At 48.8% G+C, this 23069-nt stretch overlaps 1 protein-coding gene across 2 annotated transcripts in view; it reads right to left on the bottom strand.

Moving 5' to 3' along the window:
- The window catches only part of MTBP (MDM2 binding protein), a 701292-nt gene that overhangs the window by 583053 nt on the left and 95170 nt on the right, over nt 1–23069 (bottom strand). For both annotated transcript variants that reach the window (XM_069621563.1, XM_069621564.1), the window contains exon 6: nt 19299–19443. In XM_069621563.1, coding sequence (XP_069477664.1) covers nt 19299–19443 — 145 coding nt within the window. The remainder of the gene's footprint in view (nt 1–19298; nt 19444–23069) is intronic.

The following is a 23069-nucleotide window of genomic DNA, read 5'->3' as shown; positions in this document are numbered from 1 at the left end:
GGGGGGGGGCGGAGCTCCACTCCACCCCGTCCTTGCTATTCAGGTAACTGCAGAATTCTGTCCACACATTTTTGGGGCGGGATGGGATAGGCAGGGATCCGATATAATCCTCCTCGCACATTTGTACCCAAGTGAGGGCATTCAACCACATCTCGAAGGTGGGGGGAGTGTGGTGCTTCCAGCATTGCACTATGCATCTTTTAGCTACAATAGCACTTAAAACTTTGACATTTTCCTCTCATTTTCCCAGCCCAAATTCCGAAAAACAAGGCTAGTGGATCCAGGCCCACTTGGGACCCAGTCAGATGCCTCCAGCGCAGCACAGGACCAAAACATATGTACATGATCTGCCTCTTCAAATTTACATTTCGAGCATGTGTGGGTCGGAGTATGTCTGAATTTCGCTAGTTTGTGCATTGTGTAATCGAGCCTGTTAAGGAGTTTGTATTGTATGCAGCGGAATCTGGCACTCAGGGAGACTTTGCGCGTATGTGCACACATCTTGCTCCACCTCTCGTCTGTGATTTCCATTTCAAGCTCCCTGGCCCATGCCTCTCGTGGTTTTAGCGATAGGTCTTCTAGTTTGCATAGCTGCATTTTGTATAAGGAGGATATTATGCCCCTGCTCCCAGTGGAGTTCGCTATGTATTGGAGTTCAGGTGAGTCTGGGGGTTCGTCTGGGTACGAAGGCCACATTGCTCGTACCGCCACCCTTAGCCCAAAATACTGTAGCAGTTCAAGCGCAGAGTTGGAGTGTGCGGCACGCCATGTCTGGGGGGTGATAAATGTGCCATCCGGGCATAGATCAGTTAGGGCACGGTAACCCATGTCTTCCCAGTGTCGCAAGAGATGCTGGTCGTGTGTGGGGGCCAGTCCAGGGAATTGCCATATGGGGAGCCATTTATAGTATGGGCAGTGGCCATGTCTAGAGTGCAAAATATTCTTCCATGCTCTGATCGTGGCGGCCACGGGATCTGACGGGGCGTCTGACTGGAATGTATGATGTAATAGTAGAGTCATGATGTTAGTACCTTCACCTGCCAGTTTCTCTAATCTGGTGTGAGGGGGCGGATTTAGGTGTGTGTACCAGTGAGTGGCATGTTGGGCCTGTGCCGCGTTCCAGTATAAAGTTAAGTCTGGGGCTGTGAAACCCCCTTTCTCATACGGTAAGGTCATATGCTGCCACTTCTTGCAGACCGCACCGGAATGCCAGAGGAACTGAGCGCACGCCGATAGGAGCCTCTTAAAATATTGCTTCCCGGGCCATACTGGTACATTAGCAAAGATGTAGAGGAGCTTGGGGACCACGACCATTTTTATTAGGGACAGTCTGCCCGCCAGGGACAGTGGGAGATTGTGCCACTTGATCATTTTGGACTCAACAAGCTGTGCTGTTGTCTCGTAATTGTGCTCCCGTAGGGAAGCTTTAGTCAGTGACACTTGTACCTCGAGGTACCGGACGCCACTCGGAGACCAGCGAAGGGGAAATTCGCATGTCGGCTGCAGGGTTGCTCTGGTGAGAGGGAAAATTTCTGATTTCGAATAGTTTATGGTAAAACCTGAGTATGTGCCTATTTTTGTTATGTCTCGGATGATCGGATCTAGGTGTGTGGAGGGGTTCCTGACATATAAAAGTACAGCGAGATGATTTCTGGGGTGTCCTGCAGGCGAATGCCTTTGTTAGTGTGTCGATCTCTGACATGGTCCACCATGGGTTCAATGGCGAGCGCAAATAGGATGGGGGAGAATGGACACCCCAGACGGGTGCCCCTGTGTAGCACAAAGGGAGAGGTAGTGGCGGAGTTGACTAGTACCCTGGCCAATGGTCCTGTATACAGTAGTTTTATATAGGAGAGCATGTTTAGTCCTATTCCCATCTTCTCTAACACAGCCCATAGGTATTGCCATGAGACCATGTCGAATGCCTTTTGGGCGTCCAGCGTGACCGCCACTGCGTCCGCCTTCGGGTCAATTCTGGACATTACGTTAAATAGGCGGCGTATGTTAAGTGCTGTAGAGCGACCAGGAACAAATCCGCTTTGGTCAGCGTGGACCAGATGGGGCATGAATGGGAGGAACCCGTTAGCAATTATTTTAACGAAGATTTTCCTGTCTGTATTAATGAGCGACAGGGGCCTATAGGACCCACATTCGTCTGGGGGTTTCCCCGGTTTCGGGAGGACTGTTATTAGGGCTTCTCTTAAGGAGGGAGGGTGTTTAATCAGAGCGATTCGGTCCAGACCCCGCACAATATGGGTGCTAGGATAGCAACATGCTCCTGGTAGAACTCAGATGTGAGCCCATCGGGGCCCAGGGCCTTACTCTTGGGGCGGTCCGATATTACCTGGACAATCTCATCCAAGGTAAACGGGGCATCGAGTTGTTCTTTGGTGTCTTGGGAGATGTAGGTCATCCAGATCGTGGCTTGTATGTTCAGGCTGGGGGCCATATAGATTGGCATAAAAGCTAGCGAAGAAATCAATAATGGCCTGGTCCGACCAGTGTCTTAAGCCTTGTTCGTCAATGATGCCAGAACCAGTTTAGCAAAGGTTCTCCCCGGCCTGTCCCCCTCACCAGATCTTTGGGCCACCATGGGGCGGGCATAGTATCGCACCTCGCTTAGGGCGTGGGACTCAAACAGTTCTAGTTCTGTTCTGATCTTAGCTAGGGTTGTCAGGGCTGGTGTGAAAACTTACTCTTGTTCAAGGGTTTTGAGCCTGGTTTCAGAGGTGTTTAAGGCCTGCCTTATGGCTTTGAGAACCCGGGCCTCCCTTGAGATACACATCCCTCGAATGTAGACTTTAAAAGGCTCCCAGCGGGTCCCCTCGGGAGTGTCGGACGCATTACTGTTGTCAAAGAAGGTGTTTATGTCCACCAGGATCTCAGCCTTAAAGACTATGTCAGACAGAGCGCCAGGTTTAAAGCGCCAGGCGGGTCCAGCCGCCAGCGTGTTACCCAGTTGGATCTGTAGCAGCACCGGGGAGGGGTCAGAGAGAGTGCGTGCGAGGATCCTGACATCCGAAACCCTGCCCACTCGGTTTCCGGACAAGAGGAACATTTCTATCCTTGAGGAGCTATCGTGAACCGATGAGTAAAAAGTATAATCTCTTTCTTGGGGATGGAGTGTTCTCCACACATCTTATAGGTTTAGGGAGCTCATATGCGTATGACGACGTTTGGCAGCTCGGGTCGTGACCCTGCGGGTAGTAGCCGTTCTATCTAGGACATTATCAAGTATGCGATTCATGTCCCCTCCCCATATAATGGGGACTTCCACATATCACATGAGGATAGCGATTATTGGGCCTATAAATTCGGGGGAGTCAGTGTTGGGCGCATATGAGTTCACCAGTAAGCACTCATCAGCTAGAGTGCAGTGGAGAACTACATATCTACCCTCTGTGTCAATATGGGATGTGTGGAGTGTGAATTTTATCGATTTGTGGATGAGAGCAAGGACTCCCATGGCCTGAGTGGAGTATTGAGTATAGTACCGGTTGGGGCCCCAGGTTTGTGCTAGATTAGATGACAGAAGTTTCAGAGCATGCGTCTCCTGCAATAGGAGTGCTTTGATTCCGTGCCTCTGTGCATATGCCGTGATCCTACGGGACTATGTGAAATTCGTCAATCCCCGTACATTCCATGTCAGCATTTTAATAGTCATGCAGACAATTTATGGGACATCCCTGGTGTATGATCTTTCTCCAACTGCCGCCATGTGCGCTGTAATGGCGTGGAGACGCCTCCCTGTATACCCAGTCCCAAGCCTCTGCCATTTTTAATACAAAATTCCCCCAACTACACCAACCCACACCCTCACCGCCTGGTAGAAACTAGCAGTGTGTAGATACCCACCCCCGGAGCAAGCAACTGCGCGCCATCCCCGAATCGGCAACGCCTTAACAATAGCCCAACCGGGGCATAAACACAAACACTCCGTCTTGGAGAGCATTGCAGCTGCAGTGGGGGCTGCTGTAGCCGTCTGACCCACATTTTGTTACTATTTTTATGATGAAACATCATTAATTACAAGTCGGCTGATGAAACTTTGGTTACGAGGAAAGGACACACATGTTCTAGAATGGCAAAATCCAAGCCGCCACTGCCCTGAAGTGACGTATGACAGTGAGGGCTGGCTTCCGAGGACCGGACCCGGTGTGTGGCGATACAGTCTACTGGATTAAAGATGTATCCCCCCAAAAGAGTTGTACTCTTGATATGTAGATGTTCGGGCAACGTCGAGCCCAAAAGGGTAATGGAGGGGGTAGGGGGGGAGACCATCAGCCCGCTAGTGGGTCGTTCGCAGATTGGCCACGGCCCTCGGGGTATGCGTAGGGGCCCAGAGCCTTGGTGTCAGTCGTACATGGGATCCTCCGGGGGGTCCACCAGCGGGATTTGTGCCTCAATGAACTTGACCGCCTCGTCAGGAACCGTAAAAAAATATCATTTGTTAGGGTGGGCGATTTTTAGGCAAGCAGGGAAGAGCCTTGCGTACTCGATTTTCCTGTCTCTTAACATTTTTTTAACCCCACCAAATTGGCGTCTTTCCATCTGAACTCCCACCGAAAAGTCTGGAAAGATCCTGATGATTTGTGAGTCCAGCCTTAGTTCCCCTTTCTCTCTGGCTAAAAGGAGTATGTGGTCTCTGTCCTTGTAGCTTAGCAGTTTTGCAATTATTGGCCTGGGGAAGAATCCTGGTTTGGGCCGGGGTGCCAGCGAGCGATGCGCTCTTTCAACAGTAAAGAATGGTGAGAGCACGGGATTGCCTAGGAGATCTTTGAGGCGTTGTTCGACCGCTTGTTCCATGCGACCTTTTAGCGCGGCTTCGGGAACCCCCACTATACGAATGTTATTTCTCCGCGATCTTGATTCCAGGTCGTCGCACTTAGCTTTGACTTGCTTCATATCCTGAACGAGCTCAGTTACTGTGTTTTGCAAGGTATGAACATTGTCCTCATTGGTTCCGATCCTTTGCTCCGCCTCGGTCATCCTGGCCCCGTGCTGATCGAGTTTAGCTCTTAGGAAGGCTACGTTAGCGTTGATGTCATCCAGCTTTTCATGGAAGGATGCAAAGTTTTTGGCCATGGATTCCATCATCTCGGTTAAGTCTGGTTGCGGGGGGTCCGGCAGGGCATCACCATCTTCTTGTGCTGCAGCAGAGGATACCTGTTCCGCCCTGGGCGTCGCTTTGGCGAATTTATCCATGGCGCCCACCTTGTTAGTGCCACGTGACCTGTTGGTCATTGCTGTAACGGGGAACTGTGCCTAGCTTAGTAGGGTTAATGATGGCTGCAATCTAGGCCTCCGGAGAGAGGGTGGTGGTGGTGGTAGGCTACCAGTTGTGGCGTGTAGTGGGCTCACGATTGGCAGTAGCAGTATTGCCCTTAGGGGCGAGGATGGCCAGTTCGTAACCAGGTAGTACCGACAGAAGGGCAGTGAGCCAAGTGCAGACATGGGGGGCCGTATATTATTGGGCTCCGCAGGTTCCTCGTGGCGGCCGTTGACTCTATGGGTGAAGAAAGCTGAGAGGAGATGGGCGCACCCAATATGACTAGGGTCGTATCAGAGTGTGGGTGGGCTATCTGAGTGTTGAGCAGTCAGCAGGTAGAGGAGGAGGTTCTGTTCGCAGCCATGTGCGATGATGGAGTAGGATATTTCCCCCTCAATGGAACCCCACGATTCCAAAACCCAGAACGGTAGTCCTCTGCACATGGGTATGTGGGGCCCACTGAGGCGAGGGGCCACGGGAGGTGATAGTACAGTACGTAACAGGGGCCACGTGGGCCGGTCAGGCAGCGAGAGCCAGGGGGAGTGTGAGGGGGGTCACACGCGGGCCTTCACGGCTGGTTGTATCAAGGTTCGTTAGGAGAGGTGGGACTGGCGGGGTGGGCTGTGGGGCCCCCCCAGGACAAAGCCAAGGGTTGCAGTAGAGCTTATTACACCCACCTCATAGCCTTTAGGGTGGCTCAACCCATATGTCCGCCCACGTGGTGTTGTGCCCCCAGATGTCAGCTCCCTCCCCACCAGGGGACGCCCAGATGTAGGGGCCGACCCACCTGCAAAAGGGCGCGTTGCTGGCTTTGTGTTCCTAGGCCAGGCGCTCCGCGGGGTCTGCGCCCTCAGATCGCTGGAGGGCCGCGGGTTCGTGCCTGGAGAGAGCAGCGGGCGGGCACAGCTCACGCCCTGCGGCCGTAGCTGTCTCTGTTCCAGTGTTCGGGAAACAGGTAGGCTGAGGTCCCCAGGGACACCGCGGGCCGCACAGCATGGCACCCCGTTCCCAACACCTCCAGGTCAGAGGGGCTGCTCTTGTGTAGCAGTGCGGGAGGGCTCCAGCCCAACCCGCGGCAGCAGTAGAGGTCCTGCCGCCACTCCGTCAGGCCCAAGCCGCGGCGGCACAGTAGAGCCGGACGGCCCGGTGTAGGTCCACGGGCGGGAGCGGCAGGCGTCCGAAGTCTCGTCCCAGCGAGCCACACCGGTGAGCGGGCCTTCCCGGCGAGGGAGCGCCGCAGGATGCCTGTGTACAGCAGCGCGTGGGTAGCAATCAGGTTGGCAGCGTAAGGTTTGGCATGAAGGCCGCAAGCCACCTCGGGGGCGGTGTCCGCTGCAAGGGTCCGCCGCAAGAGATCCTGATTCAAAATTTCGGGCTGATATAGAGGAGAGTGTTGGCTGGCGAGTGGCGGGCGAATTGTCGCTGGATGTTAAGGATTAACCCCGATATTCATCGGATCTAGGCGGGCAGGTCCGGAGGTCAAGAGCTAAGCAGCCATTTTCTAGGCTGCTCAACAGCGCCCACCTAAAACCTTTATTTTTACAACACATAGTGTATCAGTGTTCTTTTGGACCATATGTAGAATACAATTTCTTTGTACTGATTCTACAGCCCTCTGCCCCTCCTAAGATAAGCCTGGCTGCTCCATCTACATTACCATGAACTCAGGTGGTACAGCCTCATACTAAGAGTGGAGTTTTGTACTGTCTCAGTTGAATGGTTTTACTAAGCCCTTAGTTGGACTCACAAAGACTACCGAGGCCCACTAAGGTTCCAGTTCTTTTCCCATGCCCTTTTCCCCATTTCTACATGTAGCTTTCCTTTTTGCTGGGATCTGCTTTGTCTTGGAGTTTTTAGAAGGTTGAAATGTTGCCTTTCGGGGTGCTTGCAGTTAAGCAGCGTTCTAGTGCTGTTAGGTCTCTGCCCCCATGTGTTTTTATATTGCTGTGGGATAGCCAGTGCCTAAACTGTGTGTAGCGGAATCGTTCTGTTAACAGCATTTGGAATTTTATTTTGCATGCTTTCAATGTTAGCAGGGTATGGTTAGCAAAGAAGTCCGCCATTTGCTTTAAGCCACCCTCTCTCCACTTGCCAAATCCGTTCGGGAGTAGACCCGGGGAGAATTCGGGGTTGGTCCAGACTGGAATTAGGGGACCTACAGTGCTTTTGGAGCCCCATCTGCGGGCTGCCTTTTTCCAATCGTCTACAGTGTTTCTAGTGGCTGTTAATGGGCCGGAGTTGGGAGGATCCGGGGCCTTGTAATATGCGGGAGTGCGGCTGGAGTGTACTGGCTCCAGTCCTCCATTTTCTTCCAGCAAGGTTGGTTTGTGGTCGATTGCCAGACAAAGGCCTGCGAGAGCTGTGCTGCAAGGCAGTATCGGGCGATGTCTGGAACTCCCATGCCACCCGTGGCTGTTCCCAGGAGCATTATTCCCTTAGCTATTTGCGGTCCCCCTCCCCCACCCACCAAGACGTATTTCAAGATTTTGGTTTTCAGCGTCTGCAGATCCTTTTTGGGGATGGTTATGGGGAGTGCCAGGCAGAGATAGAGTAGTCTAGGAACCAAGTTCATCTTCAAGGCTGCGATTCTCCCCATCCAGGACACTTCCTGTGCATGCCAGCGTTTCAGGTTTCTGCACAATTCTTTAAAAGTGGGGGACAGTTTATGCAGAATGTGTTCTCAATTTTGTTCGGGATCTGGACTCCCAGGTAGCTGAAGTGGGATTTAGCCCATGGGTGTTTGGACGCCAGGGCCACCCTGAGCTGCCGTCGGATGTCAATGCCTAGTGGTGTCGATTTTGCGTAATTAATTTTGAATCCTGATGAGTCCCCAATCTCTAGCCATAGAGCCTTTATGGATTTGTCGGCTTGTGTCATGGTAAGGAGGACATCATTTGCGTACATGACTGCTTTGTAGGTAGTCCCTTTCACCTCCACCCCATGTATTAGTGGGTTGCTTCGGATTCTGCTGGCGAATGGCTTCATGGAGAGTGCAAAGATTAGAGGCGACAGGGGGCAACCCTGTCGCATGCTTCTCGTAAGGGAGATTTTGGGGGATCTAAAGGCACGTGTTAGGATGTTGGTAGTTGGCTAAAGACCATTTTGTGAACTTCAGGCCAAAGCCGAAGTGGGCTAAGGTTTCCTGAACGTATCCCCAATCTAGCAAGTCGCATGCTTTGTGTGCATCGAGAGAGAGAACCACCAATTCTGCCCAAATTCGGTTACCGTTTTCAATTATATTTAGGGTGCGTATAATATTATTGTGTGTGCTGTGGCCTTGACTGAAGCCCGTTTGGTATGGGTGGATCAGATCTGGGAGAACCAGAGCTAATCTATGTGCTAGGACCGTTGAGAAAATCTTGGCGTAGTTTTTTCATTAGTGTAATGGGTCTGCATGATGCACATTGCTCAGGATCTTTTCTCGGTTTTGGAATGAGCACTGTTAAGGACTCTTCCATTGAGAGTGTGATGGTGGCTGTGGAGAGGAATGTGTTAAATAGGGATGCGAGGTGGGGGCCAGGATGTGGGCAAATATTTTAACAGACCAAGGTGGAGAATCCATCAGGGCCCAGGGCGGAATGTTCTTTTTTTTGTATTGGTTCGACTATTGTTATTGGGAGCTCGCGGCACTCGATTTGAGGGAGGGGGGGGGGTTTACCTTTTGGGCTGAGTGTAGGTACTTGGTATGTGCTGCTTTGTCTGTTGGTGCTCTGGACATGATTTGCCTGTGATGTTCTACCATTAACTCTAGCTTTTCCCTCTCTTAGAGGCATGGCCTACCATTCGGGGCTCAGAGGACATGCATGTTGTTCTGGGTGTGTTACTTCTTTTAGCTTGTATGCTAGAAGGCTGTTTGCCTTGCTGCTGTTTATATAGTAATACTGCCTAGTGTATGCTAGTGCCCGTGCTGATATGTCTGCCAGGTGCATCTCTAAAGAGGCTTTTGCTTTCTTTAGCTCTCTGCCTACTTTGGTGGATTGCAGATTTTTGAATTTGCCCTCCAGCTCTGCAACCCTCTCTTTTGATTGCGTCAGGGAAACCCCTTGCTGTATTTTCTTTGAAGTAGCGGGTGATAGTTTCGGATAGTTCGCTGCAGATTGCTGTATCTGCTAGGATGTGGTCTGAAATTTCCAGAACCTTTGAGGGGGCTCTGACAGGCCAGGCTATTTATTTATGACTACATTTGTAATGCGCGCCGAACCCTCAGGCATCTGGGTGCAAGATTTATGAATATGGTTACAGGTTATGCAAGCTTAAGAATTTACTTTAACTGGGGGATGATAAGATAGGATTCTGCGACCAATCTGCACTTTCTCGAAGCATGGGAATAAGATGCTAGTTGCTAGTAGTAGGTCCAGTCTGGAGAATCCCTTGTGTATTTGTGAATATTACGTGTAGTCGCGAAGCTCCCTCGTTGGTGAGCCTCCATGTATCTACTGTGCCCGTTTCCCTTAGGAACTCTGCATACGCTATAGAACGGGTCGAAGTCTTCTCTGGTGCGGGGAAGCGTTTTGTGGGTCTGGGGTTAAAATTGAAGTCGCCCCCAATTAGAAGGTGGCCCTCAGCAAATACAGTTATAGTTGGGTGGATGTTCCAGAGGAAGTGGTCCTATGCCTTATTTGGACAATATATTGACGCTATGGTGATGAGTTGCTCGACCAGGAGTCCTTTAATTAGGATGCATCTTCCTGCTGGGTCACGCTTGACCGATTCGTGTCAGGGGGACCTCATGGTTGATTAGTAGGGCAACTCCCCTTTTCTTTTGGCCTACCATAGCAAAATAACGCCTGGAGTAGCGTTTGAAATTGATTCGCTTCTCATCCGATTCCAGGAGGTGCGTTTCTTGCAAGCAGACAATGTTTGCAGATAGCTGGGCCAGTGTGCGCTCCACTGATTTACGTTTGCCCGGAAAGTTCAGCCCTTGCACATTCCAAGCTAGCATAGTAAGCTCTTTACTGGAGTCCGTCATCGGAGTAGCTCCCTATGGCTCTGCTTCATTGGTCCAAAGGTGCTTTTCTTCCGCCTGAGCTTATATGGTGGTCAGTCATAATGTAGAATGCAATAAAGTAGAAAGTCAAAATGTTTTTTTTTTAGAAAACAATGTCGAATTTTTTCTACATTTTTTAGAATTTTTTCCAAAAAAATAAATAAATATATATATAATTAAAATGTGTTGAGTATGAGGGGTGAGGGGGGGGGCCCCCGCTAGTAAATGATACTCTTCTTGTTTATTTATTGATAGTGCTAATTGACTTTTGACATTTTTTTTTTCTAAAAATTGACTTTTCATTATATGTATAGGTTTTCGACATTATTGTTTTCTACATTATGACTATAAACCAGCTTATATATGTGGTTGCTTTTGGCTATTGCCTTGGAGTCTCCCCTGCTGAGCCATTGTTCAATGTTGTCTCCCCGCTTCAGTCTCCCCCTTATAACTACCCCCGTCCCAACTATCTACCCTCCCTCCCTGCCCCCCACATGTGAAACAGGATGTTGGGACCAGCCCTCGAACAACAGGTCGATCTTAGAGGCAACAGACTCCTGCAAATGTGGGTAAAGCTCCACGTCAGCCTAGTGTTCGACGCAGGCCTTCCCTATGGGCTCTTCCGGTTCGTGAAGAGGTTTGTTGATGGGGCTCTGAGGCTTCCCTATTTGTTGGTTGTCTATCCGGATTACGGGTGAGAAATGCTGGGTTAGGTAGGACTTAGGATCTGCAGAGTTGAATGATCAGAGGAGACACTCCTTCAGATTTTGTTGTTTCGCTTATTTTGGAGTGGAGGTCCCTTGATCCAGCATCGTCGTTCCAATCGGGTCCAGGATTTCACAGAGCTCGTCTGGGATCCTCCCTCGAAGGCTGTTTCCTTATCAGTGATGTCCTCTTTGTCCTCTGGGTTTAGGAATCTCTCCGCTTCCTACGGGGATCGGATAAGCCAAGGATTACCTTCCTAGGTAAAGTTCAAAGCTGTAGGTAACCCCCATTGGTATGTGACTTTCCTTTTGCGAAGCCATTCAGTGATAGGTTTTAGGGCTTTCCGCTTCATAAGGGTGGTTGCTGCCAGATCTTGGTATAGGGATATAGAGGCGTCCCTGAAGTGAATGCATGCTGAACTTCTTGCTTCTCGCATTATTTCCTCTTTGACTTTATTAAAGTGCACTCGCACTAGTACGTCCAGAGGGGAAATAGAGCCTTATTTCGATCTAGTTCTGTGAACTCTATCCAGTTCCAGTGGGGCTTTGTCTGGCAAGGTTAGATTGAAGCAGAATAGGTCCTGCGTAAAGAGTTCCAGGTCCGAATCCTAGACTGATGTTGGGATGCCCCAGAGGCGGATGTTATTGCGTCGGGAGCAGTTCTCTGCGTCTTCCTGTTTGAGTTCTAGGGCCTTGCATATGGCCTCCAGTTCTGCAATTTTGTCTACTCCCGCTCCTATTTCGAAGTTATGTTCGCATAGGGTGGTTTCGATCTCAGCTGTTCTGTCTTCAATTTCATCAACACATTTGTCTAGGGTTGTGATTTAGCTCATGACCTCAGTACCTTTCTGGTATTCTTTAGTTATGGCTGCTAGTAATTCCTGAAGATCTGTTTTTGTCACGGGTTGGGCAGTGAGGCCACTTTCTGACTCTGGGTTCACCACTGGGGGCATGATTTGCTTCAGTCTCCCTTCTTTGCTTTTTCTGTAGAGGAGCATGCTAATAGCATAGAAATGTCAGCTTGCTTTGCTGATTACGGGGTTTTTACCATTTTCCCCACCTTTCTTTAGTTGTGCTGTTCGAGTTCCGGACTTGAGGAACCCTCTGTGACGCTCTGGTGTAGTAAGCAGGCGCAGAAAGGGCCGCTGCTTGAGTGCGTGTTATTTTCCTCTCCTCTAGGGGAATTTAGGAGTGCTCCTCTGATGGCCTGTTGCTCCTGGCTTCCCGGTTGTGGTAACTGTTATGGGTGCAGAGGGGAACTAGCGGTGCTCAGGCAATCCAGGCTGTTTCAATTCCTCTTAGGCCTGCCTTGGACATCTTGCAAGTGGGTGCTTATTGTCTCCCTTGCCGCAGGATGTATGTGTTTAGCGCCTTGCTAAACCATTGCTCTGCTGGCCAATGTGGGAGAGGAGCAGCCTGGTGAGAGTTAGAGAGCTTGCTTGTATGGAGTCTGATTGGCGCTGTAGTTCCTGCTGGGTGAGAGCATCGGGTCGCAGCTGTGGGGCCCCCTGCGTGGTGCTAGGCGATTCCTTTAAGCAGAGGGATTAATGGGGGCCTGCGTTGGGTTGGGAGCTCAGTGCCTGCAGACCTACCTTCACGTGGCAATACCACCGTAGCAAGTCTTGCTTCCCAGGTGGAGTGTGGGTGACCGTGAGGGTTGGCTCTCTGAGCCTTCAGGTTTTTGTGGGCTTCGGAGCAGGCCCAATGCTGCATGCACAGGGACTGGCGGTCCATGATGAGAAGTGATCACTTCAAGTCGAGGCAGTAGCTCTGCACAACCGCCTGGGTCGAAGCAGAAGATATGTGGGCTGCTGTAGGCTCGTTGCTGGGTGCACGTAGTTGGCAGCACTTGGAGAGGATTAATTACACTGGGCCGGTGTAGAGCATTCTTGCGGCCCCCAGAGTAGGAGAATGGCAGGGGGGGGGATTGCATATGGAGCTTATGGGTCGCCGGATGTTTCAGAGCGGGGCCCAGTGTTGGCCGTGTGAGACTAAAATCCCTAGGAGGAAAATCAATTTCTCCCGATACCTCAGTCCGACGCAGTTCCTCCCTCCGGCCATCGGAATTGAAGCGGTTACTGCAGTGACGAGAGGGATGGGATGGATGCGGCAGAGTGCGGGAGTTTGCCTGTGCCGTTTCTGCGCATTAGTTGGTGGGTACCCCTGTTGAATCTGCCGCTTGTACGCCGGAGCGCTTAGAAGGTGAGTTTGAGGCCACCATTTTGCCTCAACGGCTGGGTGTGCGGGCAGGCTCCACTCGCTACAAAGATCTCACAGACCAGGGCAGCATTATGGCCAGGAACAGGTCAGCGCCTGCCGAGCATTTCGTATCACACTTTGCTCCGGTTTTAGGCCTGGATGAGCTGATTTACCGGAGTACTACAGTACTACAGTTAGTTGCGAGGCTCGAGGCGGGAGCTCCTAGGAAGCTGCTCCGTCTGCCATTGCTCCAAGCCACGCCCCTCCTGGTTCACTTTTTATGGCCATCTTGAATCCTAAATCCATTGTGACAGTGTTCTTATCAATCAAATTGAACTATGTTCATACAATGTTTAATAGGACTGTTCAATATGTTTAAACAAACTGACGCTGTGGGAAGAATGCCTTGGAATTATTCCTTTATTCCAAAATGGATTTCGTGAGAAATCCAACCCTAGCATCAACTCATAGGCACAGACCACGGCGATTGAGCAATCCTGGAAAGTGAGGAAGGTATCGGTCTATGTTGCCTTTGTAGATCTCACTACGGCATTTGAACCCCCCACCCCAGCCTGCTTAAAATGCTGGTGTTTTTGTACAGACGAGGGTGAAGGTGAGAGTGGACCAACTAGGAGGCTGTACGGCATGGATACCTATGACCAGGGGCTTGAAGCAGCGCTGCACATTTGCCCTTTTTCTATACAACCTATTCATTGCTGACATGGGCCAGGCCCTGGGCCATTCATCTGCCATTCCACTGAAGCTTGGTATGACGCAACTCAATTGGCTAGGTTATGCAGATTACCTGTTACAAAGCTCCCTGTGCACCTTCAAGAGCTATGCGGATGATCTCCAACACCAAGATCATGGCATTTCATCCACAAAGGAAAAACAGAAGCTCAGACCAACCTGGGAACTGGCAGGAGTAAAAGTGGAGGTGGTCAAATCTTACAAATATCTGTCCCTCCAATTGGATTCTGGGTTGAATGGGGTGTCCAATATGGATTGTGTAAAATTGAAGAGCTTTGCCACCTTGGGAAGGATTTGCTTGTTCTCACATAAGGGGAGAGGCCACTCAGTGGGAACTATGCTACATCTATACCAAGCTAAAGTGGTTCCAATGATGTTATATGGTAATCTTGCTTGCATTGCTAGAACGTACAATGGTCAAGAGCCTCTTACAGTTACCTAGCCGTACTTCCTTTGAAATTATTGTGATGGAATTCAGCCTATTGACCTAAAGCTGGCGCTTGGGTGATGATCACTGTACTGGAAAATGGTCAACGCACCAGCTGGCTGTAACGCTCACCTGGTATCCACAGGGACGCCACCAAATCTGGCTGGACTGCTTCCGACCTGGACCCACTCCCTCAGGTTCTTGTTCTGCCAATGACCTAGTCTGGAATACAGGAGTTTTGATTTTAACTTGTAGTCTTTTTCCCTGAGCCCACCTCCCTTGTGGACCCAGCGACTCCTTAGTGTTTTTCTCACCTTGGTTTTCGATATGGTGCGCTCTCCGTCCTGCTGTTCTGTGCAGGGGTGCGTCGTGGATGGGCGCGTCTCAGAGTTTCTTCACTGGTGTGGCCCTGTGACTCCAGTCCTCCTGCGACTCAGTTGCTCAGGTAAGTCTGCTGTTTTGACAGCTTGTCCTTAAATTGTAATTGCCCCCATTTGCCTTTCCTTCTCTCTTAGGTGCGGAAGGAGTTCTGAAGATGCCGTGCTGGCGGGGGCTGTGTTCGAGATGGTAAGTGAAAGCGCAGAGCGCAGTGCTATGTGCTTTCCTTGCGGTGTGCTAACCTGTGTTGTCCCTCGCTTGCAGGTCAGCATGATTTTCCGGATGAGATGCTGCTGAGAGGATGCGGAGCGGTGAGTAGGTGTTGTTCGAATTGCCTCTGAGTAATTATGCGTGTTAATCAGCCTTGCTTTTTCACTTGCAGGTTGTCGGAAGACCGGAATGGCCTTGAACCAGAAGCAAGTTCAACTCAGGTACGCATGAGTCTGCCGATTGTTGTTTAAATGTGAAGAATAAACGCTTACTAATGCTGCTTTTCCATTTTCCCCCCAGGTGGGGGGGGGGGGGGGGGGAGAGAGAGAAGAGAAGAGAAGAGAAGAGAAGAGAAGAGAAGAGAAGAGAAGAGAAGAGAAGAGAAGAGAAGAGAAGAGAAGAGGAGAGTTCGCCGAGATGCTGGATGTTCAGGACACTGGAGCGGATGACAGGAGCTGGCTTGCTAACAGGTAAGAATAACTAATGGTGGTGTTCTTTATGCAGGTGTCGGCCGGGAATGCTGAGGAAGATCCGACAGGTCGTAGTGAACGTCACACTGCGAGAGCAACGCGAAGCGTGTTCTCCAGCTTGGGTGTGGCTTATATAGCCTGCAGGTATCCCAGGTGCCTTCAGGCCTGACCACATCCTAAATGCTAGACTGCATGGTTCAGTTCTGGAACTGAACCATGTGGGGGCATCCATGTTGTTTCACTGCCATTGTGAGCTCCATCTCCCCCTTCTGCCATATGAGCCTGGCGCCAAAGACGCCAGGACTGACTCCAAGAGAGTCTTGGGGGACATGATTGGGTCCATGATGGGACACCGTGGTGCAGCCCAGGGGACCTGACTGCCAGGGCGAGGGGCAGCGGTCATGACAGCGGCACGTTGCTGAGACTTGTACTGGAAGCAGACACTATGCGTGCTAAGTATATGGTGGGCAGCAACGTGGCAAGACTGTGCGGGTTGGAAGGGTTGTGGCTGGGCAGAGCGCCAAGGTGCGTTTGGGGTGACTCTTTGAGGCACTTTAAAAATCAGTGATGAAAGCCATCATCGCGGAATGGAGGGATGAGCAGGATTTGGTAAATCTCACCACAAGGAACAGTGCCGAGGAGTTTGTGTATTATGTTCAGCTAAGGTCTGATCCCCCAACATACATACGCGATTTCCTGGGGAATCACCTGATTTGTGAAGATTTAAAAATCAGTTCAACGTGGTAAGACTGGGGATATTGAGGGAGCTTGGAGCAAGATCCCTAGATCTGACCGGGAATGTCGGCTGTGTGGTGATGGCTCACTTGAATCGGCAAGACATCTGTTGTGTGCTTGTGCAGAGTTGCAGTCCCTGCGAGTGGAGACTGGGAGATAATGCGTGCATTTTGTATTATTGTCCGTTTTGGAGGAAAGTAGAAATATTTGGGGACATTTTAACTTGAGGCTGGAGAAGGGAGCTCCTGCACCTTTAACTTTGTCCTATGGAATGATGTTTTAGGATGAATGCGTGAAAGGTTGAATAAACTACAGTTCATCGGTACGACCCCGCACAGACAAAGATATACAGTAATTGCATCTAGTTAGCAAAACCACATAAAGTCTTTTAGGAAGGAAAGCGGTTGGCTAGTGAAACATTCTAGAGGAAGTTTCTCTACAAACTAAAGCTTTAAAAGTACAATCCCTAATGACATGTAAAAGTCAGTTCGGAGAGGGTCCAAAGTCTTACGAAGCAGAACAGCAAATGTTCCAGTGGATATTTTCAGTCTCTTAGATAAGATGCTAGAAGAACACAACATTGGAGACCCTATTAAAAAGGACTCAAAAAGGGACACAAGCCGACAGCTTTGGCCAGAGGTAAAAGTGGACACCCTTCCCACCTCTACGTGTTCTCCAACACTGGAGCAACTTCTTGGTTTAAGGTAAGCAATACCTCTTCACCCCATAGTGCCTAAGGTTAGAAGAAATGTTTGTGGCTGGATTCTCTTCTATGCAGCAGCGATGGACCCGGTCTGCAGATTCCTTGGTCTGGTGACAAAAGGCTGGACAATGAATGGGATGCCTCAGCAGCAGTCTCGAGAGAGAGAGAGAGGACCTCTGGCACAGATTTCTTCAGCTTCTCTGGTCAGTCTGCAGTTTTTACGCCTTTTCTACAGCACCAACAAAGGACACGATTTGCCCAGTCAACCTTGATTCCTGCACTCTGGTGAGGGGACTTGAATGAGTCGGATTGTGTCTCTGGAGGTTCATCTGGAGCTCAGCAAAGACGATTTGGCCTTGGCATGACGATGCACTACGATTGGGTTTGATGTCTCCAGGTACTTGCGGGCTGGAGCTCTGGAAAGGCACAGCACCTAAGGAAATGGCTCAGATTGTAGTTCGTCTCAGGGCTGCTTGGTCCTACCAGCGAAAGGGAAGGGGTCATCCTCTTCAGAACTCCTCTGTCGCATAGAAAAGGGGTAAGGACAACAGTGGTCACTTCACAGTGTTGCAAAGGGTCTGCAGGCATCTCTGGTTGTCGTCTTCGTTTACTTCAAGTTACAGTGGTCAACTAGCCTTTCACTTCAGGAACCTCACCTTTTATTCAGTAACAGCACACACTCCTCTGCAATCTCTCTCAGCAGTTCACAGAGGTAAGTGGCTGTCCAATCAGGACAGCCAGACCCCTAATGGGAGCTAGTTCCATTCAGGCAGACAAAGAGCAGGGGGTTCAAACCATCCTCCCCCACTTCCTGCCTGACGAGACACACTGGCCCCTAGGAGGGGACACCAAAGAGTTCCTGAGACAGACACCTTCCCCTCCCAGAATAGTAGAAGGGCTACCAAAGAACCACGCTAGAAATGGCATAAAAGAATGGAGCCACCAGGTTAGAAAATAGGTGACCCTATTGTGCACAACTGAGACTGAATAGTCTGCGGTACAAAATAGCACAATAGGTGTTAGAACACGTCCACTGCCACCAGCCATAACTAGAGGGTTATCAAGGTGACTGAAAAGTCACAGGAGAAGGGGGGAAACTAGGTACCCCCTTGGCATTCCACATAAGGTGGTGTGTGCCAATCTCTCAGAGTATAACGCTTTAGGAGGGATACAAAGTTAAGTACAGCAGTAAGGATAAAGAAACAATCTCAAAGGAGAACCCAAAGGATTCCCAGAAATACTACCCACAAGGAGCTGTGTGCTGCAAACGTAAAACCCAGATGCCTTAAGAGATATGGAGGCAAGTAGACTACATGGTAAAGGTAAAACACAGAACAGAGTTCCAAAAGCCAGAGCCCATTCGAATTAATGAGTGGAAAAAGGCTCCACTCATTCAAGATAAAAGTCCAGCAGTGTGGGGCACTCACTAGGAGAGGGGAAGAAGCATAAAAATGATAAATCTCCCTAACAAGTACCTACTTTTCATAATGTTGTGCATCAAGAAATCACTATAAGAAGCATGTTTTCGGAAATGTTCTCTGAGAACTTTCCTTTAGTGTGTGCTGTTGTGGACTGTAAGCTATCCCTTAGGATCGGCCATCTCCCCTCCTGAGAGCGAAGCCAGTCTACTCTGTCACATTTACCATTCTGAGGGTCAGGTCAGGCTCAAGGGACAGCCTGCCTAACACTACAAGCTGGGCTTCTCTGGCCTTTGCCAGAGTACTTGCAGAAAGGAGGTGGGTTGAGTGAAACAAACATACGGTTGAGAAGCAACCAAAAGAGTAGGGTGATAAAGAAGAGCAAGTGAGCAGGGTGAGAATGCGAGGTCATGTGGGAGGGCCTCAAGGAGCATCTCGCCATGTCCCTGCCACAGACAGGAGCAGTGCTATTGGGGTACTTTGACAGCATTTCCTCAGGAATAGGACAGAACTGGCAGACACCCCGAACCGGTATATCATTTCCAGGCTGAACACTGCCTATTGGCATTGTTACTGTAGAAAAATAACCAGCCAGGTCTTTGGTTTCAGATTTGTTGGGTTTATCTACTGCAAAGTCAGAACACCACCAAGGGGTGGGGGTCTTTAGAGAGACAGCACCACCATATACACTAGTAAGTGCTACAGAATGTGTCCTGAGGGAATGCCAGAAAATGTGGTACTTCAGAAAAGGTCCAGGTCAAGTTTTTTGTAAAAAGTAAGAACGACTTTCCATCATTGAAAGAGGAAAATGCACATGGTACAGTAGCAGTTACCACCACAAAGGTCTGATGGAGGAAATACAGAGAAGGATCCGCAGTGGACTTCAGCTTGAAAATTACAAGGAGTTTTTTTTTTTCTGGGTGTTCTGCGTCAGCCACCATCCTTTGCTGTAGCACTATAAAACATGTTCATTGGATTCCACTGTCCAGATATCATGCATGCAAGACAAAGTGAATGTATAGGTCCACAAAGAGTATGCTAGTATTACCCTTTGGTATCCGTTGCTGCAATCGTGATTTTAGCAGAGTGCCACTCTGTCAAGTGTTTTAGTGCTCCAACAGCTGCAAGAACATCTTTTAATTTGGGAGCATCTTTGTCCAGTGACAGCACAACCACATCTAGCAATGCTCTTCCTGTGAAAGGCGGAACACAAAACAAAAAGAAATTCAAACCTATGTGCATGCAGAAAATCGGTCACTAGACAACATGCAAGCCATTAGCTTTGGGTACAGCATTGGGTACTTGAATTATTATTCTTATTATGCTATTTATTGGAATTATGGAAGCAGTACTACACATTTTCAAAAAATGTCTTCATACAATGGGAACAAGCAAATGGTACACAGAGTGTAGCTCTATGGCTATACAGGTACCAATAGTGTTTTCTAACACATGCTACACTTTAAAGTTGACAGAAGGAAAATAATTAAAAGTAAAACCCTTCATTCAAGGTTCAACATTTTGCAGTGATGGTCATTCATACTTTCAACAAAATCCATTGTCACAGAATGTCATGCAGGGCCACTCGCGGGTCCTCCGTATCTGTAATCCAGTTCTGCAGATGGTCAGGTGGATCCGCGTTGAGGGTCCCTTTCATCTGGTCCGGTGAATGGGCAGCACGGTAGTGTCACCCACCTCCCCGGCAGAGGTAACAATAACTGCGCCGAGGAAGGTGGCATCCCTCCCGGCACCACGGACCACCACCCCATAAATCGGTTTATGTGGTGGCAGGACAGTGAAAGGTACCGGACAGGGATGGTAGAGAGGATGGTACAAGAGGCAGAGAGCAAGGTTAGCAGGTAACGGAAAGAAAAGTGGCCAGCAGAGAGACAAGTGACAGTGATCGCCAGGAGCCAAGAAGGAGACAGAGAAGAACGAGGCACCAAACAAGCCAGAGGAGATCAGGAACAGGGAACAAGAGACGGTAGAACAAGGGACAGAGCCCAAGCAGCATCACCTCAACCAGCAGTTTGTGATGCAAGATGCACTGTCCTGATCAGGGTTTAAATGCCTGCTAAAATGTAAACGAGGCAAAGCGTCAGTTTCACCATTGTCACCGACAGCTCATCAAGCATGCGCGATACCAAACATTACCGCCCCCGCCGAACGCTGCGAAGTACAGGGGTGCGGCTGTGGATGAACTGCCTGGTGGGATAATGCTACCATCATGACAGGTAAGTAGTGCGAGCAGTGATAAGCGGTCCACCCCCAAAGACCATATGGAGCAGCCGGCTTCCAAGGATGATGAAGGAAGCAGCATCAAACCAGACGGGGGCATGGACATCAGAAGGAGCTGCCCACATGCTCCCACAAGCAGCATACCCCTTCCAGACCAGCAAAAGATAAATGCAACCCTTGTGAAGCAGGGAGTCTGATGTTGTCAGGATTGCACATTATGTACCTCACATTTGCAAGGACCCTAAGAGAATTGGACGTTAGATATTATCCCTGGAGAACTAGAACGGGAGGTTTGTTAAAATATTAGACAAATTCTGGTTGGAGTGTAATAATTTTCATTTTAAAGTTTGTTCATCTTCTCCTAACTAATTTTCATTTAGAAAGATGAAGTCCTCCCAAACAAAGATGGTGGAACGCTTTCTCAGCAGCGATTGGTTTAGATTATAGCAGGCAACATTGTGTTGTCACTTGGAATGTTCATAATATTTCTAAACTGCCTTTCATTAAAGTTTCTACCTCAGTAGGTCATGTTATAGTTAGAACAGTAATTAAAGTTTTTGTTTTCATTTAAAAAGGTTGTAGATTACTTATATTTTAGTTTTCACCACATCTAGCATAGTACTCAATTTAGGTGAAGTCTGCAGTAGAAGTAAGAAACTATTTCTAAGTGACTCTGATGCTGTGCAGCTGATTTCAATTCTCCAGTTAAAGACAAAAGTTAATCTTTGGATCTTCAGAGATTATTTAATATTGGATTAAAGTATATTTATTTTTATCATTTTAGTCTTTTCAACTGAATTTGGAACAGTAAATGGATTTTTTTTTAAGATTGTTTAAGCGCGTAATTGTTCATTTTATACTATTAACATGGCACGCGGTTCTTATTCGTCGAGTTAACGTTAGAACTTATTAGAAGTACTAATTTAATTTTTCTACGGGGGCGAGTCGTGTTTGTTTTGCTCGCGCGTACTGTGTTATTTTTGATGCGTGTGATTAGAGAAAAGGACCCAACGACGTCGTTCGTGCGTCGCGGCCATCTTGGATTTCATTTTTTCTTTCTTACGAGCGGGTCGCTTCACACGGAGGACTTTTGAACATTAGACACTTTTTGGATGCAGATTTTACCGATTTTTAATTTCTATACAACAAAATTGAATCTTCTCTTCATCTCATGCAGCATCAGGTATTTAATATTAAGAAAGACTAAGTTTTAATCTACAAAACTAGAATAGTAATAGTGATAAAGTTCTTTGGTTTTTATTTTTAAGGACATTCATTCGTGGTTATAGAGGAAGAGTTTATTTGAAAGAACTTTTGAAGAAGATTTGTCCTTTTAAAAGAAAATATATTTGATTTTACAAAATTGTGAAGAAAAGTGTTACACAAGTCTACAATCGAATACACAGCCTAACGGCAATTCAAGCTTAGGCTACAGGTAATAGAACCAATTAGATTAGAAAGTTTAGTCATTTGTAGAGTTAGAAAATGTATTCAAAGATTGAATTCTTATTTTAGGAACTCTACTGAAATATAAATACAAGGTCATTCCAGTGAAGACAGATTGAAGGGCCAGCAGTAGGAGTTCCAGAGAGCGATATGTCTCTGTGTCTCTCTCTCTCTCTGTCTGTCTCTGTCTCTCTGTCTGTCTGTCTGTCTGTCTGTCTGTCTGTCTGTCTGTCTGTCTCTCTCTGTCTCTCTCTCTGTCTCTCTCTCTGTCTCTCTGTCTGTCTGTCTCTCTGTCTGTCTCTCTGTCTGTCTGTCTGTCTCTGTCTGTCTCTCTCTGTCTGTCTCTCTCTGTCTGTCTGTCTCTCTCTCTCTCTCTGTCTGTCTCTCTCTCTCTGTCTGTCTCTCTCTCTCTGTCTCTCTCTCTCTCTCTCTGTCTCTCTCTCTCTCTCTGTCTCTCTCTCTCTCTCTGTCTCTCTCTCTCTCTCTGTCTCTCTCTCTCTCTCTGTCTCTCTCTCTCTCTGTCTGTCTCTCTCTCTCTCCCCTCTGGTTTGCCTGTCCAGTAATTTTTATAGTTATTGGGATTGTTGGGCGGGCAGGTTTAGGGGGTTTAGAGGACCAGCTTCACTCCTGCAGGATCCTTCAGCAACAGTTCCGAACATATGTCCTGTATCTCGTACTCCAACAGAAACAAGGAGTGGTCCAGGGCAAGAAGAGAAAACCAAAGATATGAGTGGTTTGGCTTCCACAAACCTATATGAAAAACTAGGTGAACACGCCATGTCAGTGGTAACTGAAGACAAAAAGTTACAGGAGATCTGCAGGTCAGGAAGCGAAAGGGTCCAGTGAAATGAGGGGCTGGCTTCCTAGGTACATTCTGAGCAGGCAGATGGCAGGTTGTAAGCCACACTTGGTCACCCACCTTATGGACTCAAATCTGATTATTTACAGCCTGGAGGTTAAGAACATTGTTTGCATCCCGGCTAGGGGTCATTAGCAAGAGTCTGGAGTGGAAGCCGTAGTTGCCAAACAGGCTGCACTGTGTGGCCAGATTACTAGTTGTTATAGGCGATATCCGCCATGGACAGGTACGTACTTTATTCGTTTGCAAGGCATTAGAGGAACAATATAAATACTG

This window comes from Ambystoma mexicanum, chromosome 5q, assembly GCF_040938575.1.
Source record: "Ambystoma mexicanum isolate Mex_15411 chromosome 5q, UKY_AmexF1_1, whole genome shotgun sequence".
Taxonomy (NCBI): Eukaryota; Metazoa; Chordata; class Amphibia; order Caudata; family Ambystomatidae; genus Ambystoma; species Ambystoma mexicanum.
Note: the sequence above shows the minus strand (reverse complement) of the source record. Positions and strands in the feature narration are given on the sequence as shown.